At 36.2% G+C, this 20,332-nt stretch overlaps 2 protein-coding genes across 6 annotated transcripts in view; one reads left to right on the top strand and one right to left on the bottom strand.

The window, feature by feature from the left end:
• The window catches only part of NSMAF (neutral sphingomyelinase activation associated factor), a 75,559-nt gene extending 70,096 nt beyond the window's left edge, over window positions 1-5,463 (top strand). The window contains exons 27-31 of one of the 2 annotated variants that reach the window (XM_012463736.2): window positions 1,242-1,325; window positions 2,347-2,497; window positions 2,952-3,054; window positions 3,192-3,301; window positions 4,761-5,463. In XM_012463736.2, coding sequence (XP_012319159.2) covers window positions 1,242-1,325; window positions 2,347-2,497; window positions 2,952-3,054; window positions 3,192-3,301; window positions 4,761-4,855 — 543 coding nt within the window. In that variant the 3' untranslated portion in view covers window positions 4,856-5,463. Of the gene's footprint in view, window positions 1-1,241; window positions 1,326-2,346; window positions 2,498-2,951; window positions 3,055-3,191; window positions 3,302-4,760 lie in introns of those variants that run through there. The other variant, XR_010345527.1, reaches the window with a different exon arrangement.
• A 657-nt stretch (window positions 5,464-6,120) lies between these two features.
• The window catches only part of SDCBP (syndecan binding protein), a 29,870-nt gene continuing 15,658 nt past the window's right edge, over window positions 6,121-20,332 (bottom strand). For 2 of the 4 annotated variants that reach the window (XM_012463738.3, XM_012463741.3), the window contains 7 exons: window positions 18,126-18,204; window positions 16,802-16,911; window positions 12,992-13,150; window positions 11,048-11,223; window positions 9,205-9,376; window positions 8,361-8,452; window positions 6,121-7,287 (listed from right to left, as the gene is read on the bottom strand). In XM_012463738.3, coding sequence (XP_012319161.2) covers window positions 7,233-7,287; window positions 8,361-8,452; window positions 9,205-9,376; window positions 11,048-11,223; window positions 12,992-13,150; window positions 16,802-16,911; window positions 18,126-18,204 — 843 coding nt within the window. In that variant the 3' untranslated portion in view covers window positions 6,121-7,232. Of the gene's footprint in view, window positions 7,288-8,360; window positions 8,453-9,204; window positions 9,377-11,047; window positions 11,224-12,991; window positions 13,154-16,801; window positions 16,912-18,125; window positions 18,205-20,332 lie in introns of all 4 variants that reach the window. The other 2 variants (XM_012463737.3, XM_012463739.3) reach the window with 1 other exon arrangement.

Below are 20,332 nucleotides of genomic sequence, written 5' to 3'. Positions count from 1 at the left end.
TACTTTCTGATATGTACATTTTGTGATATGTACTTTTTTTTATTAAAAAACTTCCCCCTCGCCCTTTTTTTTTTTTTTTTTTTGAGGCAGGGTCTTGCTCTGTCACCTAAGCTGGGGCTGAAGTGCAGTGGTGAGAATTATAGCCACTTCTTAATATAACAGGAAGTTTATCATGATTTCTGTACTATATATTCCATTGTGGGGTGAATGGTCTAGCGTTCATTCTATAGCAGAATTAAAAAGAAATGTATAGTAGCAGCCCCTTTCATCTGCCATGATCAGAACTATTAGTTGATTAGTTAATTAGAAAGTTGAAGTAAGGAATCATTAAAAGACACATTTTATTTAAACGTAAAGCATCTGAATGCATATTCATTCACCATTTTTTTTTTTTTTTTTTTTTGAGATAGAGTCTAGTTCTGTCTCCCAGGCTGGATGGAGTGCAGGAGCGCCATCTCAGCTCACCGCAACCTCCCCCTCCTAGGTTCAAGTGATTCTCCTGCCTCCGCCTCCCGAGTAGCTGGAATTACAGGTGCCTGCCACCATGCCTGTCTAATTTTTGTATTTTTAGTAGAGACGGGGTTTCACCACCATGTTGGCCAGGCTGGTTTCAAACTCCTGACCTCAGGTGATCTGCCCACCTTGGCCTCCCAAAGTGCTGGGATTACAGGTGTGAGCCATCACATCCGGCCACCATTGTTTCAATGTAGGACTATATTCAGTCTTTTCTTTGGAATCTTACATACACCACACCAGCTTTCATTATTTTCAGTTTCTATTTTGTGTTGATGTAAAAGAAAGCAAGAACCTAAAATTGTTAGAATTCCTCCAGGAGTTTTTAAGGAATTTTTCTTCCATTCTTTTAGATGTTTATTTGCCTGTACCTAATTTTAGTTATTTTGGGGGTAACATCCTTTTTGATCTTCTCAAAACATTAATAGTGTTCTCAAAATACCGTAACACTTCTGCACTCATATTTCCTTAGTTCACATACTAAAGTCACATGATTACAGCAGCAAGTGCAGCTGAAGGAAACACAGGTACAATCAAGGGGCTGTAAGCAAGCTCATGCTGGTAGGAAAAAGTGCAGGCATAGAGAGGAGGAGCTGGAGCACTGTACAGCTTAACTTTATTGGCAAGTCTGTTGCATGGAAAGTGAGCAGTGGAGTTTTTATTGAATACACCAGAATGACTTTATGTTAAATGTTTGAAAATACCTTCTGCAACATGTTTCATCCTAGGTATGGTCTGGTGTTCCTGCAGAGATGCCAGGCACCAAAAGACACCACTTTGACTTACTGGCTGAACTGGAACATGATGTCAGTGTGAGTACCAGCAACAAACTGTGCAGAAAACTGACCTTAAAAGTCTGGGGGTTGGGCTGGAAGAAGGTTCTTGGTTTTGTTGATGTTTTGTTTTATTTGGTTAATGGAAGATTATAGGCTAAATCTCAGTTCTTTTCTTTGTGTTGACTCTTTAAGTTTCCAAATCTAGTTTTATTTTTTTCCTCCTCCAATTTACTTCTTTGTACATTTCCCTGAGAATTAGCTACCATCCAACTAGAATTCCAGAATAGTAGTTTCTAAGCAGGATGTTGAATATTTGGGTATCCTGAAACTCTTTGGGGTAACAAGACAGGGCCTATGATTTTTCATGTTTTCTGACCCAAAAGGTGGAAGGGGACCATCTGTCCAGGAGATACCCATCCAACAGGGGAGGACAGTGACCAGCTGTCTGGGATGGTCAAGTGCATGCAGCCTGTTGGCAGAGCCAGCAGGCACTCAGTTCTCACTTGCTGTTTTCTCCGGGTCACACTGCTGCATATGCTGTACTTTACAGTACTGCCTTTTCTGTAAGGTTCTGAACTGATGCCTAATTTCCATGGTCTTCAGCTTAGCTGAGTTTGAGAAATATTTAGTATGTAATTCATGATGATATGCAAGTATAGCCTCGAGAGATTCCCCCACTCCCACAAATCCCTCAGATAATCACGGACTGGCTGTGCTTCAGGCAGTTCGGCTCCTCACTATAATTTATTATTTATAGAGTTATCTTTCTGAGACTGTCAGTTTTAAGCTATTTTAAAACAGCATTACATTTACCCTAGCAATACTTCGTTTTCATTTCTTCTTGTATTCACTAGCTTATAAAGAATTTAATTTCATTTTTAAAATGTTATTATTCAGTAGGATGATGTTGAAATATATCTGCATTAGCAAAACCAGCACACTGTACAACAGAGTTTAATTTATATCATGATGGCTACATATTTGAATCAGACTAGAGAAACATAGCTAATGACCATAAATCTAAATGGAATATGTATCAATGTGTTTTCTTCCTTAGGTAGATACAATCAGTTTAAATGCTGCAAGCACACTGTTAGTTTCCGGCACCAAAGAAGGCACTGTGAATATTTGGGACCTCACAACGGCCACCTTAATGCACCAGATTCCATGCCATTCAGGGATTGTATGTGACACTGCTTTTAGCCCAGGTAGATATTATCCTTTTCAAAACAAATAATATCAGGTAAATTGGAATTCTGAAATAAACAATGTTGTTAATTTTGAAATAAAAAATAAAATTTACAAAAAAAGTTTGCTGATAAGAGGTTTTGCCTATAGCTAACACTGCTTTATGCCAGGATACAGTATACTTGTGGCATTTGTATCAGATAGAAAAGCAAGATTGGTTACGTTAAATTCTTCAATTCATTAGAGAAATTAATTCATAAGGTAAAAATGAACTCATAATCAAAGGATCATCTCATCCGTGACTTGGAAAGCGCTGGAACCATTTCAAGGAGAGGATAGTCATTGCTTAAGTACAAGGATTTTGAAGAAAACGAATGTGGAGATTAGGCCACTGGACTCAGAAATAAAATCCAGAATAATCTAAACCACATTCTGAAATGTCATTCATATCTTGAGTCCCACCTTGTATTGCAGATAGTCGCCATGTCCTCAGCACAGGAGCAGATGGCTGTCTCAATGTCATCGATGTGCAGACAGGAATGCTCATCTCCTCTATGACGTCAGATGAGCCCCAGAGGTACAGTTTGTCAGTTACGGGGGGTAAAGACATTTACAAATACATTCATGATTGCTTCATTTGGGCTCACGTTGGCCAGTTTAACATCGTCCTTCCTTCGTGATGAAGGAAGAGCTATTTCTAAATCATTCTTGCAGGTGCTTTGTCTGGGATGGAAATTCCGTTTTATCTGGAAGTCAGTCTGGTGAACTGCTCATTTGGGATCTCCTTGGAGCAAAAATCAGTGAGAGAATACAGGGCCACACAGGTAAGCAGCTACTGCAGTTGTCTTGATCTTTGTTCTCAAGATAATGAACTCAAGCCTGCCTTTTCCATCAGGGAACACAGTTTTCTTGGGCAGAAAATACCCATGGTCTTTCCATACTGTCCACGTGTCCCTTGAGCATCTTGATTGGCCAGGTGATCTGCATCTCTTAGGTTACTTGGGATTTAGATTTATGTTAACAGGCATTGGACTCCAAAAAGGAAGTCTTTAACTTTCATATGGACAATTAAAAACCATCATAAAGCTATAATTTTTTTAAAGATAACGGTATGATCTTAAATTGTTAGATTAAAAAAAAAGAAAGAAAGAAACCCAGAAACAATACAAAAGTAAAGAATTACAATGAAAATTAAGGCCTCTTTCTACTGCTGACTTCTGTCTCCCAGTCCTCCTTACAGTCCTTTACCAATGTGTGTCCTGTGAATAAGAGGTGTATGTGTATAAAATCATTTATGTGGAGTATACTAAACTGTTCTGCACATCTTTTTCATTTAGTAATATTTCTTGGAGGTTCATTAGATTGTTTGCTTACAACTTTTTGCTTTCTTTCTCATCATTTGGAGGACTTGGTTTTTAATTCTTCTAGTGAGATACAGAATCTCCTGTTACCTATGTTGACTTCCCACTATAAGCAGTAACTTCCTACCTTCATTCTCTTCCCTGTATCACTTGATTTCATATGGTTATTTCTTCTTAAATGTATATCTTAAAAATTCTGGGCCAGGCTCAGTAGCTCATGCCTATAATACCAGCATTAATGTGGGAGGATTGCTTGAGGTCAACAATTTGAGACCACCAGCCTGGGCAACACAGTGAAACCTCATCTCTACCAAAAATAAAAAATACTAGATGGATGTGGTGGCACATGGCTGTAGTCCCAGCTACTTAAAGGGCTAAGGTGGGAGAATAGCTTGAGCCCAGGAGATGGAGGCTGCAGTGAGCTTGATCATGCCACTGTACTCCAGCCTGTGTAAGAGTGAGACACTGTTTCAAAAAAATGAAATCTTTATGACTTTTGTTCTTAACTTAGTAACTTGAATGTCATTTGACCCCTTCCAGTGGAAAAGGAAATAAACCAATAACCTTACACCAATTCCCCACCTTTTTTTCCACATCTGTCTCCTAACTTTTGTCACGTTATACCTGTATTATACTTATTTTGCCAAGGTATTTATTTGCATTCTGTTCTTTATCTGTAATTCCAAATTGTTTTAGCTTTAGATTTACACTTAAATGGTTTCTTATTCCTCACAAGATCTTTGTACCAAGCAATTATTTTTATTCAAGAGTTTTGTTATAGAAAGGAGACAAGAAAAACAGAACAACTTACTTCACTTCTTCAGTAAACAAATAGCAAAGCAAGAGTAAGCGTCAGAGTAAAGTTCATCTTTGGGTGCTCCTGGTCAACTTCCTACCTAACCAAAATGTCTTTTGCTCTCAGGTGCTGTGACATGTATATGGATGAATGAACAGTGTAGCAGTATCATCACAGGAGGGGAAGACAGACAAATTATTTTCTGGAAATTACAGTATTAAGTGCCTTTTCCGCTCCTGAATATTAAATTGAACTCTATTTAATGCATTTTTAAACCAAACTTTTAAACGGACTGGTGAATGTGCAATGATAGTAATTAGAAGTTTTACCACATGGAAAATGTGCGGTTTTAAACTTTCAAAATCATGGTTGACTTCATTGAAAGCCATTAGTTGCCATTCTCTTAAGGCAGATAAAATGTGGCAGTGTTAGGGATAAAAATGTTACATTGAAAGGCAGATGATCATCCCAGTATGATGACTGTCAGAAGACAGGACTGAGTAGCAGAGAGTAGCTAAGCGATAAATTGGCTGGGGAAACTTGTCAGAAAGCACTGAAGAATTAAGAATTTTCCAAGAAAATGTGCAGTACTCTCTGCTACTTCTGAGGCTCTCTGTTTAGTCTTCCTAGTCTATCACAGTTGCCACCCATTGGGTTTTGGGTGTGTGTTTTCATAGAGTGGTTTTCTATATTGCTGTACCCAGATTCTAAGAACCTGGAGAAGGATTAGCAGTTCTTATAACAGTAAGTTTACTGTGTATAGGAACGGTTTGTATTTCATTATAGCTATCCATCTTTTCTACATTAAAAATATTTTTCTCTAAAGAAAGCTGTTTTCATTTTATTTAAGTAAGACTAGTAGTTTTTAAGACCACAAGTATTGATTCTTCTAGAAAACCATGTTTAATGATATGAATGTAATTCCATTACTTTTGAAATTATCTTCAGACTCAAGGTAGATAATCAAATATTTTGGTTTTCTCTTCTAAATTTCAAACAAGGTAAGCTGTACAGCAGTAGCAGACTTTCTTTTGTATTCAACCTCTGAACCATGGTAATTATGTGACTTAAGTTTTTCTATACTCTTTAAAACACTGTTATATCTTACAGGTAGTATGACAGAGGAGAAAAACACTTAAGTCAGACCACACTGATGATAGAATTTTCACAGTCAGTTTCAAGTGTTATTAAATATTACCTGGTGTCAGGTGTTGTCAGGGACAATCAGTAGCCTCAATGAGTTCCTGCTGCATGGCAGATGTGAACCAGCTCTCTCGGACCTGGTAATCTGAGGTTCCCAGCTGGAAGCAATTTTCCTGACACTCAGTCTCTCAGCACTGAGAGCTGTTCTTAGGGCACCTGAACATCAGCTTGTTCTGAGAGATAACTGTCTCCCATAGCTGATAGTGAATCTCACATGCCTATCTTCTATATCATGCATAAGTTTGGTGAAAGCAAATGATACAATAACAGACAGACTAAAATGTAACTTTATGTATACATATTTAATTAGAATAGACATAAACCAAAAAGAAACAAAAAATCAGGATAAAGTGTCACTATCATTTTGTTTGTAAGGAGAAGTCACGAAATGGAACAAATTACCAGAAAAATACTCTAAGACCATCCTCAACTAGCTAGGTTACATAATCTTAAGAGTCAGATGCCAAAATTAAGTATTATACCACTTAATCCACAAAAAAACAAAAGGGGAATCAAAAGTTTATCCTGTTTGTTTAGTGTAATAATTTTTACATTAAATATATAGCTATTCGCTTCTCACAAAGTGGTACTGACAACTTTTAGAAGAAAGAAGTTTCCATTATGCATTGACTAAAAAATCTCAAAAACAACTAAGCAGCTATGCTATAGCTCAGTAAGTACCATTAAACTGTTCTGGGCTAGTGTACATTTCAGGTTAATAGAGAACTACATTTTGGGTTTTAGAAAGGCAGCAATAACTATATTTTGGCTTTTAGTCTAGATGCTTAACATAGTTAAGGCGACAGTTCAAGCATATTAAGTGAAGGTAGTTAAAATTTAAAAACAATCATCACAATCTCTTGCAACCTACATACACTGTTTAATGCTTACATGGAATGAAACCAGTGTTCTTAATTGGCATTTTACACACACACAAACAGAATTTTTTTGAAAAATCAAAGGCAGTCATTCTAAATGTACTATGGTAGCATGTTAAAAACTCAAATATGCTATAGAACTAAAGTAATATGAACAGCACTACTCACTGACCTAGGAAAAAGGTGACTGGTTTTCACACAAAGCTAAGCCTGTATCAGTCATCCTAATCACAATGGCTTATAAAAGCATCAGGTTTCCAGTAGAGAAACTATTCTAGGAAAGTCAGTAAATCTCTTGAAAGTTTCACATCTGTAAAACCAGGATAAGGCTACAACTATTTTGAAATCTGAACAAGGTATCAGATGAAATAGTAAGATTCCCAGCCATAATGTAAGATAGAAAGGTCCTCATGCAGCATATGCTCGCTGGCTCCGGGAAAGCTTCATGTGCGTAATACAGAAGTTGCCAAAGAAGGAAACTGGAGACGTTCAGCTACATTTCCCTGGTGCTGTGAATTTAAACCTCAGGAATGGTGTGGTCCATTAGGCTTTTCATAATGCTTGGTGCCATCCTACAAGAGAGGTACTTTTATTGTATACCAAGGTTATGTTTTCTTTCAAAAATGCTATGTTAATCCAAGAAAATTCCCAATTCCAATTTAGCACCTGTTAGCATCAAAGGTGAATGGAGAGAAGGGAAAGAGCTTTTAAATGAGCTAGAAGCATCTCTGGTAATCTAGCTGTTGACAGATACTCAGTGGGAGAGGCTATCTGTATTTGGCTAGAGAAGTTAGGATACAAAGGAATTACTGTACATTAAACCTGATGATTTTTAAAAAACAGAGAGAAAATGACAAGGCTGTGATTAATTGGGGTAGAGGGATCCATCAGTGATTTAAGAGAACCCTAGAACAATTAGTCATGACAATAACTCCTTTCTACCCCTTCCAAGAGTAGCTAAGTGCATTCTATCCAGAAGCTGACACAAAAATTTCATTACAATGGTTATGTTTATGAATCTTTTAAATCTCATTTTCACATGCAGGATAGAGCTTCTGAAAAGTATTCCAAGCTGGCTTGATAAAAACAGCTATGGTAGATGCTAGGATCTGAAAAGCTCTATAGAAGTAACCCTTGTTGCCTCTTTTCAGTTCTGATCACTTGGCATTCTAATCCTCAGTTCCAGAGCACAGATAGCATCAACACACCACACATGTCTGTCTGCCTCCTGAGATTCTGGAGAGAAGGGAAACTGTTTTTTCTAGCATTCCAACAGCAAGAATTCTCCATTACAAACCACCACAGCTAGATTTATACTGAGCAGAGAAGTGGTGGGCGGTACAACTGCAGTCAATTGTATTGCAAATTGAAAGCTGAAAGCAGGCTCACTTCTCCTTGGAGACCTTTTTTCTACTAGGCAATATCAAAACTGAGCAAGTATATGTGAATTTTATTCACACTTGGGAAGTTGTAAGAGCTCATCCTTACCAACCCCTCTGATTCAAATACTTCATTTCAAATTTCTAGATAAACACCAGTATCCATTCCTTAGGTAAAAGAACCAAAGAGCTGAGAATTAAAAGTATATGGTGCTTATATTAAGTCACATGACCATCTGCATTAAGTTGAGAAATTGTCTACTTACCGCTTAATAATATGTTCAAAGATAAAAGCAGGCATGATTGTAATAGTAACTACAGTCCCAGATGTTGACAGTATGTCTGCAATTTGAGAGTCCTGATAAAAACACATATTCAAAATTAATTCCACAGAGGCATTATTTAGTAAGTACAAAACTATGCCATCTTAGTAAAGAAATACAAAATATATGTCCTGTTACGTTTTGTTAATATCTCTAAAATCCTGTATTTCTAATTTTTTCTAGTTTCTTAACCAGTTTATTTGTACACAGTTTCACAGCTAGTAACCAAATTGCTTAACTGAGTTGAATATTTTAGCTAAAAAAACTTTTCATTTCTGAATATTAAATAATTTTCCCCATATACAATACTACCATCTTCTCTTAGTTAACTCTCTATTCTAAACCAAATTCTGTCAAATGAGGAGGTCATACTTAAAACCTTTTGACCTTAAGACAGACTTACTTAGGAATTTGTGGAGGGGAAAAACTATATAAACAAGATACTAATATGAACCAAAACTATTATTCATTTCCTTATATTCCTGCTTTGAGAAATGTTGGGCAACCATTCATTTAGAATGGCATAAAAATCTTTGTTGGCCATATTTCCACAGAATTCTAGTGTGAGGTACTTCTGACATCATTTATTCCAGCCCTCTTCTTATAGGAACTGTAGTTCCAGATGATAGCCCAAATAATTTTGGTGACTGGGCAGAGCAACAGCCTAGACCCCACATTCCCTATCTCCCACCTAAATCAATACAAATACAGCACCATCTAAATATAATCAAGAGACTGACATTTTCTAAAATTGCAGCCAGAACAATCCATAAAGTCTGTTCCTTACCTTCAATCCAATGACATTCTGTCCATTGATTTCACAGATGTTATGTTCTGTGAGAAGACCATTTCTGGCTGCAGAGCTATCTTTCACTATGGATGTTATTTTTCCATTTTTAAAGATAAAACCAACATGTCCAGTGCTATCCTTATGCATGGTAATCGTCCGTTCAAAGGGCCTACAAACATAATGGGTTCAATTAAAAACTTAATTCTAAGGTAGACCTTTTAATGGATTTCATATGCCATAAATGTTGCCATATTGAATACCTTTATAATAAACACTGTTTCTGATAAGAGCAAGTTATGGCTCTGATTTTATACATTCACAAGAACATCTTTGTGTAAAATATTTTTTTAAAGTTTATTTATTATGGTTTGACTGAATTACTAATCAACATTTCCTTTTTTAAGTATCAAAGACAACTGCTTTATATGGTTTTATGAATTTTTTTTTTTTTTTGAGACAGAGTCTTGCTCTGTCACCAGGCGCCAGGCTGGAGTGCAGTGGCGCGATCTCGGCTCACTGCAGCCTCCGCCTCCTGGGTTCAAGTAATTCTCCTGCCTCAGCCTCCTGAGTAGCTGGGACCACAGGCACGCGCCACCACGCCCTGCTAATTTTTGTATTTTTTTAGTAGAGAAGGGGTTTCACCATGGTCTCAATCTCTTGACCTCGTGATCCGCCCGCCTCGGCCTCCCAAAGTGCTGGGATTACAGGCGAGAGCCACCGCGCCTGGCCGCTTTTTCTTTATAATTAGACTTTACAGCATTAAGAATGAGATAGACTTAACTAAATCACAGTGGTAAAAATAATTTTTGTTTTTTATTAACTTTTGGTATTTTCTGGAGCCAAATCATTTTTAGGGACTATTTCTTTTATTTACAACCTTTAAAATATTTCTCACGTCTTGATTTCAAAAATTTTATACATTGCTATATTTGAAAAGAAGAACTAGAGCCAGCAATAAGACTTACGTTCCTCAAGCCCCTTTGGAAAGGAAGGCATGCAGCTGTTATTAAAAGGCATCCAACTGTCCTTCTAGAGCTGTTGCACCAGTTACATTTGCTTGATTCTCTATAAACTCTGTTACCATGTTCTCATAAGGGTTTTATGATAAACTTGTGTTTACATTATTCTGTTAATACAACTTACTCTTTGAAACTCTGCTTTAGATATAAAGTAAAAAGGACATTCATCTGAAACATTTACTAAATACCTAAACTGTATGAGAAACTGGAAACACAGAAAAGTTTCACTGAGAAGGAACAAAAACTCAAAAGCTTACCATAACGATGTGATATAGGTCCACCCTTAATTAGGTACGGAGTAGACAAGAAAATAAATGGAGGGCCCTATTTCATGAGCTGTTTAAGTTCTAAATGAAGAGCTGCTAAACAGAATATTCCATGTTCTTGAAAACTACTAGTTCATAACTACCCAAAAGTTTTGATATGACTTTCAGAACTCCCACACTACTTGGAAGTTTGCATGGGCTCTGACCCTCACAATGAGGGACCAGCACTGTGTGTGAACACCCTAGGCTGGATGTATCTAAGCAGTAAGTTGGAAAGTGAGCACAGAGATGCCTTGCTACTCAAGTTACTTCTACAACATACATTTTTTTATTTTCTAGAGAGATTTGTCCTATAAACTCTGAAATAAGGTATCATATCAGAATGCTTTAAAAACAAACTATGTAAGAAATCTGCACCACACAACTGCAAGACTATAAGGCTCATCAATAACATTCGATCATTTTCTGCAACAGAAGAATATATTCAGACTCTGAGCCCCCAAAAATGGAAAACTAATCTTGAAGTTTAATTTGAACTGTTTAGAAACAGCTTACCTGTCACGAATGGTCATGGTAATCTTCTCTCCAAAAGCCTGTTTGAGCACCTTGTGTGCTTTATCAGAGCTCCACCCTGCACAGTTTTCACCATTGATCTGGAGTACTTGGTCCCCAAATCTCAGACCAACCAAAGAGGCTGGAGAATTAGCCTGGACTAGCTGAACAAATATACCCTAGATAATTAGAAAATAAGTTTTGTCATTTGCCACTATTATGGTATGGTTCTAAAATGCTGGAAAATTAGGAAACAACTGTTTATGTTAAAAAAAAAAAAAACTACCCTGGTGACAGAAAAAAAAGGAAAAACTGTATGAGTATAATATATCAAGTTATCACTTCAAAAGAAACCGAAACATTTATCAAGGCAGTAACTCCAAAGAAGAAAGCAGAAAAGTGAGATTTCACTGGCCATTTCTATACTAAATCATAACCCACCTGACCAACCACAACCCCTCCACCTTCAACTTGGAATACAAAACTAAGGAAAATAAAGGACAACTTTAATAAATGCAAGCATCTATGAGTCTGATAGAATACCGAATTATCAGTACATAATCAGTCATATTTAAGAGAAAAGCAAGTCACATTTTAGAAAGTTTGGTGAGTTCTTTTACAGCTTAATAAATGACAGTTTAAGGTCATAATTCTACTTTTTAATCAGGTAAGATTAAAGTTTATTTGATAGCCTAAAAAGATGGGCCTATGAAATCTACATGCGCAGGCTTATAAGAACACACTATGAAATAAATATAGAAAACTCAAGTACTGTTAACTAGTAACTACACTTACATGGATATTTTTACTTATGTAAAATCTCCATCAGAAATTGAACAAAATATAAATAGATAAGTATAAAAGAAGAATAAGACAGGTAGAATATAAGAGCATCTACAAGGCTAGACCCTTCCTACAATCCTAAACTAGGTAAGACATTTCTATCACACATCTGTTACATTGTAGAGTCATAAGCAAGAATTAGGCAGCACCCCATAAATGAACCAATGCGCTTGGCCAAGTGAACAAATCCACTCCAAGTGTTACCTACAGTGGGGCCAAGGGGTCTATGAAAAGCATCTTTTCTCTTTAGGACAGAGGAAAGAACACAAGAGCAATCCTGGCATAAGGGGCAGCAGTATACTGTATCCCCTGCAGAGGAAAGCAGAAAGGGCGGCAAAGTCGGACATCCCAACCAAGCACACAGATGTATTCTGAATAAGATATAAGTGAACAAGGCCATCAATGGCCTCAGCCCCCTGGGTGGGCAGGCGTGGTTGGGGCTTCCTGCCAAGATCAGCCTTCTCCATTTACAGCGGTGCACTACGCTAGAGATGTATGACTGAAACTGAATCCAGTGAGGTAATGGCTAAAACTATAAATTGGGGTAAAGACTCAGCATGTCCTTAACAATTCTAAATGGTTCCTGAGAGTTTCATATCTTCAGTATGGTAAGGTGAGAGGTAAAGTAATCGTAAAGTCAAGTAATAGCTGCCCTAATTAGAAAAAACTTTTACTCAGCAAATGACATATTAAATTCAAATTTGAAGGGTGGAAATAACAGCAAAAACCATCTCACAAATACTGATTGTTTGGTTTAAAAATGCACACACGTTGACATCAACTGATGTCAACTGATCACTGATCAGTTTTTTCTTAACCTTCACATCTGCTCTATTTAATTGCCACAATTCTATACAAACAACATTATAATATATGTAGGCCAATGAACTGTATTCCAGTTAGAGTACTCAGAAAAGAAAAACATCTTTCAAAGTAATGTGGTCAGAAGTCCCAACTCTGCCTCTGCAAAACAGAACATCCCCAATTGAACAAAATTTGTATATTTAAAATATTCTCAACTATAGATGCACCATTATAGTTAAAGCATTTCCATTTCAAATTATTTTAACATTAATCACTTATATAGGTATTAAAAATACTTACATTATCTATTGATTTAAGCCTGAGTCCAATTTTTCCATCTTGATCCTTACACAAAATGACTTCACGAATCCCCTGCTTAATTTCTGCTCTACGAATTCCAACATCATTACCAGTTACAGGAGCCACCATATAGTTGATACTGGAAGGTCTTGCTACCAACTGCTGACAAAGCCATATACAACGTGTCAATATTTAGAAGCACTCTCCTTGAAAAAAACAATGATAATTAACTGGAACATACTCAATTGTGACTTTCCAAAAAGGAATCCACAAATAATTTTCTTCAGATAAAGTTTTATGTCTATGAAAATGGCACTGCCTCTATTACTAATTATTCATTAACTTATTCCCACATATATCATCTCTAATAGATTCAATGATTCTCTGTTACCTTTTGAATTCACTGACATTTGTTTCACTAGTAGATTGGCTTGTCTTCATCTCAAATGTATTATCTTTGAACTTAAAGGCCACATGCTTTGAAACACATTTTCCAGAGGGTTCTTTTATATGTCATGATCTTTGACAATCTACTTACCCTTTCAGAATTTCCAAAAAAGGGGCAACCTTCTTACCTCAGTGTTACTGAGAGGACTAAATGAAAAGTGCATGTTGTATGGACCTGGCACAAGTAAGACGGTCAACTATTATGTCTTCTCCCCGCTAATAACCATCTATGAATTAACAAATCACAGGCATAAACCAGAATGCCCCAGAATACCTATATTAGGGACCTGCGTCAGGTACCATGCTTCAAGTTTTTAATTTTTTCAAGTTTTCCTGACCAAAATTGGTTTCTTATTTTAAGTGGAACCTTTCCCCAACCAAAAAGAAAATGGAATAGTATCAGGCCATCAAAAAAAGGAAATCTTGACATTTGGACAACGTGAATAAACCTAGAGAATATTATGCCAAGTGAAATAAACCAGACACAGAAAGACAAGTATTGTCTGGATCTCACTTATATATGGAATCTAAAAAGAGTCAAACTCACACAAGTAGAGTTTCCCTCATTCTTTCCCCTGTCCACGTCAGGGCCTGAGGTGGGCAGGGGAAAGAATAAGGGAAATGTTGGTCAAAGTGTACAAACTTTCAGTTATGAGTACGTTCTAGAGATCTAATGTACAGCATGGTAACTATAGTTAATAACACTGTACTGTATACTTGAAATTTGCTGAGAGTACCAAGTGTTCTCACCACACACCAAAAGAAATTGTTAACTACATGAGGTGACAGATAAGTTAATAACCTTGACTCTGGTAATCATTTCACAATGTTTGTGTGTGTGTGTGTATCACTATATCAAGTTGTACTGAAATACACAGTTGAATATAAACATTTTTATTTGTTAATTATACCTCAATAAAGCTGGGGAGGGGGGAGATCGAGATGGAACATCAATAGAAGAAAAAAGTATGTGAAATGAAAAATTCACTAGGTATGGAGAGTTAACAGAAATCTCCAGCAACAACTTAAAGTCATTTAAAATTAAAAAGAAGAAAAAGAAAAGGCCGTGGTGCATTGAAGAACCCTGAAGATTCAGACACAAAAAATGAAGGTTTAGGTCACCCTTTTAGGTATTAAGTTTTTTTAAAAAAGACCTGCTGAAGTACTGCCCAAGGGCAAAAGGATCTAAGCATCTATGTAGTGAACAAAGGAACTTCTAAATGTTAACTACAGCCTCATGACCAGTTACTAAAATAAGAATCAGAGCAGCTCTTACTCTTCTTCTTTGTATCTGTATATTTTCTGTAAATATAGCAATTAATCTTTCTGTTTCTTTGTACCTCCTTTTACCTTTATGTATGAATTGTTGACAGTAGTTAACTTTACACTTTTGCCTTTAAATTAAAAATATTCTGTTGGGAAAGTGAATACTTAGAAGGGTAATTAATATCATATAGTAATCAACACCATGACCGTTGCCCAGAGATAGCCACGTTAACTGGTATCATCCCTTTCTGGAGAAAAGGTAAGAGCAACTTCATTTATATCGAGGGATACATGTCTTCATTTTGTACACTTCTGAGTTAAGAATGATTTTTATATTTTTAAAGATTGTAAACAAACAAACAACAATAAGAATATGTGATAAAGATCGTTAGTGACCATGAAAGCCTAAGGTATTTATTATGGAACGCTTTATAAAGTTTGGACTTTGATTTTATGAAGAAGTGCATCTTTTAAGGAGAAAGCATAAAGTTGTTATTGTTGTCACATGCAATTCAAATATTTGTACATGTGTGTGGACGTACGGAGTAGTCAAAGGAGAAGGTGGTAACAGATATTGAGCTACTATTGATCAGCTCCAAATCTACCCTTCTAGACTCTACTTGGTGACACTGGGCCTAACTGTGCAAATTATATTTTCATTTGTCAGTGACTGGAGTGAAAAGCACCTCGTTCCTTCCTGTGTGCTTCCTGTTCCTGTTAGCATTGTGTAAGCCTGGCCCTTAACCCTGGCAGCAGCAGTTGGTTCCAGTCTGCAACTTTTACTGACACTCCCAGAAATAGCCTCATTACAATCCCTCAGAGGTACTAGTAGTGTCCCCTTGTCCAAGGTCTGAGTCCCAGCTCTGTGGGGCTCTTCCCTCAAGCTTCTAGGTTCTGCTAACTCTAATCTCTCCCCTGTGTTACCCCAGTCCTAGGAGAGGCAGCTAGCTATATGCAATTACATCTATGTCCATTTATGTTTTTTCAATTTTTCAACCTCTTAAATTACCTCTGTTGAAATACCTACTATTATTTGTTTTCCCAACTGCGTCACCACTAACGCAAGCAAGTTTTCAATATTTGGTAACTGCATAAATGCCGTGTACTGTGTATGCATTGGGATATGGCAACAAGACAGACACAGACCTCTCATGAAGTATTTAACTACGATTATAATAAGTGGTACAAAGTGCTATGGTCATAGCAATAACCTTAATAAAAGGTTATCAGATCCACTATACACTAGAATCTGGGGTCTAATTACATGGAGCTTTGGATTTCAAAAAGAATGTTAAAAGATTAAGAGCAAAGGCCAGGTGCAGTGGCTCATGTCTGTAATCCCAGCACTTGGGGAGGCCGAGGCTGGTGGATCACCTGAGGTCAGGAATTCAAGACCAGAGTGGCCAATATGGCGAAACCCCATCTCTACTAAAAATACAAAAAATTAGCTGGCATGGTGGCATGCACCTGTAGTCCCAGGCTGTACTTGGGAGGCTGAGGCAGGAGAATAGCTTGAACCCGAGAGGTGGAGGTTGTAGTGAGCCAAGATTGTGCCACTGCACTCCAGCCTGGGTGACAGAGTGAGACTCTGTCTCAAAAAAAAAAAAAAAAAAAGATTATGAGCAAAGATATGATAGACGTGTATGTACATTTCAGAATGATTAACTTAGCAGCAGCTTAGGGCTGTCTGAAATAAGTTGCTACAGGAAATTTAAGAGAGTACTATAATAATGAAGGCTAGAAGTAGAGAAACCCTGAATATGGTAATAGTAGGACTGGAATGGATAAAAAAAACAGATGAAATGAATATAAGAAACAGAAACAGAATCAATAGGATTTAGAAACTGACTAAATACAGAAGACAAAGGAGAATGGACTATTAAAAGGTATCTGAATCTAAGTCCTAATAAACTCAAACAGTGTAGCACAAAATGAAGTAGACTATGTAAGAAATGATATCCAAAGGAAGTTTAAAATTTCTGCCAAGTGAGGTTCAATGCTAGTTATATATTTGTGAGTTAGCCACAGAGAGGAGAGGTTATATTTACATGTAAAGTACAGTTTTATATAATTCAAAATTAATTACACTATACATACCCCCTGAATTGGTACACCAGAAACCATGGCCACATTTGAACGTACTTCTTCTTCATTTAAACTCAGGCCCATGTACTGAGAGAGCTCCGGATACAGTCTGGGATAGAGATCTAATAAGTAAATGAATGAATGAATAAATTAAAAAGCACTTACAGAATACATAAAATGAAAACTACTTTTATTATGGGCTTCTGCATCTTAACAAAATTACATTTAAGTGATAAAATCTAGAATGAGTTTAAAGTAGCAATTTGGAAAGGCACCTCCCCATCTCTGTAATGATCAGAAATGGAAAATACAGAAAATGTTTAAAATTCTTAAAATATGAAGACATCTGAACTGAAACAACCAGAGATTCTTAAATACTCAAAAGTAGAAATAATTTTTCCAAATAAGCTATCTTGCCTTTCCTGTTTCTTAAATCTACTTGATTAGGAATTTAATAAGAATACCATTGATTCTCCAATTCAGAACTGACCAAAATATCTATTTGTCAAGTCAGCTACTGATAACTCATTCTGTAAAAAGGACTATGGAATGATTCTTCTGAACAATTTTTTTTCAAAGCTTGTACATTTATTTAGTGCCTTATTTTAATAATGTTAACCACATTCCAATGAAATCCTGGAAATATTTTTAAATGTTAACATTATTTCACTTATTAGTAGTTATATACTATTTCCAAAAGCTCTTTTTTACATGAGACTTAAAATGAATTATCTGTGACTTAAAATGAATTTTCTATGAGACACAATGTTATAAACTGAAAATGACAGGCCACAAAAACCTATTTACCACTTATTTTCTATCTTAAGTCATAATATTTAGGAGCTTTGTCCTGAATCCTTCTGAACCTTGAAGAAAAAAGGACCAAAGACAGGATACAGAGAATGAATAAAGACCTCAAGATTTAGGAAGCTCCCCAAAGAGGAGGTGGTTGGAAATTTCAGAAGCTCCCATAGGAAAGACAGAGGACAATTCAGAAAGTTCAGCAGCAGCAGCATGGGGCAATTACAGTTCTTATACATGTGAATTCATAGATATAATTCATTCATAAATGAATCAACCATATGTTAGGGATTTATGAGTCAGGCTAAAATCAATTTTCATTAAACCATAAAATACATCCCAAGAGCCACAGTTGACTCTCTTGATTAGAAAAAGGGTTAGTTTTTAAAGTAAACTTTTTTTCTTATTAATAACTACCACAGCTTAACCACCAATTTTATGCAGCCTGTCAAAAAAAAATCTTGGATTCCTTGTTTGAACAAAGAAGACAACAATATTTCTGTTCACAGAGAATAAACTCAAAATATAAACCTACTTCCATCTTGAGAGATGGGAGCAGAAGCTTCTGACAAAATTGCTGGATTGGCAGGGTTTGCAGAAAAAGCTGTTTGAGCCTGAAAAAGAAAAGAAGAAAATTCTAACAATATGCCATACTTACTTTATATTCTTATACAATTTATAAGTTAAGTCCAATACTTCCAAAAAGAAACCAAAAAATTGAAGATTTATTTAACAAGGTTTAATTTCAAACACATCAGCAATACATTTTTCAAAGGAAATCTGCAAATCAAAACTATATTTGATATTCTAAATACTTTTAAGGCTATCATATAAAAATTGTAGAAGTACCATTCTACATGTCTTGTAACCAGTATTTCATAGTGCTGCCACAAATATTTTCAAAGTGCATTCTAAAATGAATAAATTTTATATTATCATTATTCTTTTACTAATTAGTCCAAGTAAAAATATTTTATTTGCATAAGAAAAAAGCTCAGCCATATTTATATAAAAAGTCACATAACAGAAAAACACCTAAAAAACTAATACCAAGCTGCTAATATTTAACATTTTAACATGTCCCACTGAAATCATCTTTATCTTCATTGCAGCAAGTATAATAAGGAGTTTATGCTATACTAAATACTTTTAAAATATCAGAAATTATGCAAATAGTACACTTTATCACTAACATAAGTGGATGATGACAGGGTAATGTAATTTGTAACTATTAAACAAACTTGCCAAAATCACCCTGATAAGGTAAATATTTATCAGAGCTACTCATGCTCAAGTATCCTCTTCTGAGGGCTGCCTTGATGGCCTACATCATATGATGTATCTCACTGACTGAAACACTTTATCCTTTACAATTAGATCTGACTTTCTGAAATAGTTATATGGCATTAGAGACATGTTTTATGGTAAGTTGTATGACCAATCTCTAATTACCAAATTTTTACTTACTGGAATGTATCATTTAAAAAAATGAAGTTCGCAGTAGTATCTCATCTAGCCCTAAAATCAATGTCGAGTAGTCCTAAAGATGCTTACAGATATGAAAGCTTAGTTTAAATAAGCTTACAAAAGCTATGAATGGTACTAAAATCATATATTCTGATATACTTGAGTCATCCTTTAATATTTATTATTTCATAATTTGTTAAACATTCTACACTTAAAATACAGCATGAAAATCTTTATTATTGTAAATAACAATCCACGAACTGAACATGGTTGAACTTTGAAAGTTCTTTCGCCACCTATTAGCTAAAAGGAACTAGTGGCTTGTTGTATTACTTCTTGAATCATGTCCAAGAAAAAAAATACTGTGCAGCACTAAACAAATGAGCTAAAAAGACATGAAAAGACATGGAGGAAACTTAAGTGGATATTACTAATTAAAATATACCAATCTCAAAAGGCTACATACTTTATGATTCCAACTATATGACATTTTGAAAAATACAAAAGTGTGGAAATAAAATATTAGGACAGGCATGGTGACTCAGGCCTTTAATCCCAGCACGTTGGGAAGCCCAAGCAGGAGAGCTGCTTGAGGTCTGGAGTTCAAGACCAGCCTGGACAACATAGGAAAACCCTGTCTATACAAAAAAATTTTTTGGCCAGGCTCAGTGGCTCACATCTGTAATCGCAGCACTTTGTGAGGCCAAAGCAGGTGGATCACCTTAAGTCAAGAGTTCAAGACTAGACTGGCCAACATGGCAAAAACCCCATCTCTAGCAAAAATACAAAAATTAGCCAAGCATGGTGGCGGGGGCCTGTAAATCCTAGCTACTGAGGAGGCTGAGGCAAGGAGAATTGTTTGAACCCAGAAGGCGGAAATAGAAGTGAGCCAAGATCATGCCACTGCACTCCAGCCTGGGTGACAAAGCAAGACTACATCTCAAAAAAAAATAAATTTGTTAGGAGGCTGTGGCAGGAGGATAGAGGCTGCAGTGAACTATGATTGTACCACTGTACTCCACCCTGGGCAACAGAGAGACATCCTGACTCTAAAAAAAATCACAAAAGCAAAAGCAAATTATTGGTTGCCAGGAGTTGCTAGAAGGGAAGGAAGAACAGGCATTAACAAAGGATTTTTGGAGCAGTGAAACTTCTGTCTAATGCTACAATGGTATACGGTCATGTGCTCCATGTTCTGGTCAATGATGAACCACATATACAACAGTGGTCTCATGAGATTATAATGAAGCTCAAAAATTCTGATTGCCTACTGAC

The sequence above is a fragment of the Aotus nancymaae genome, unplaced genomic scaffold, assembly GCF_030222135.1.
Source record: "Aotus nancymaae isolate 86718 unplaced genomic scaffold, 86718_ANA_hifiasm-v0.15.2.pri h1tg000036l, whole genome shotgun sequence".
NCBI classification, from domain to species: domain Eukaryota; kingdom Metazoa; phylum Chordata; class Mammalia; order Primates; family Aotidae; genus Aotus; species Aotus nancymaae.
This window is presented reverse-complemented; position numbering and strand designations above follow the sequence as displayed.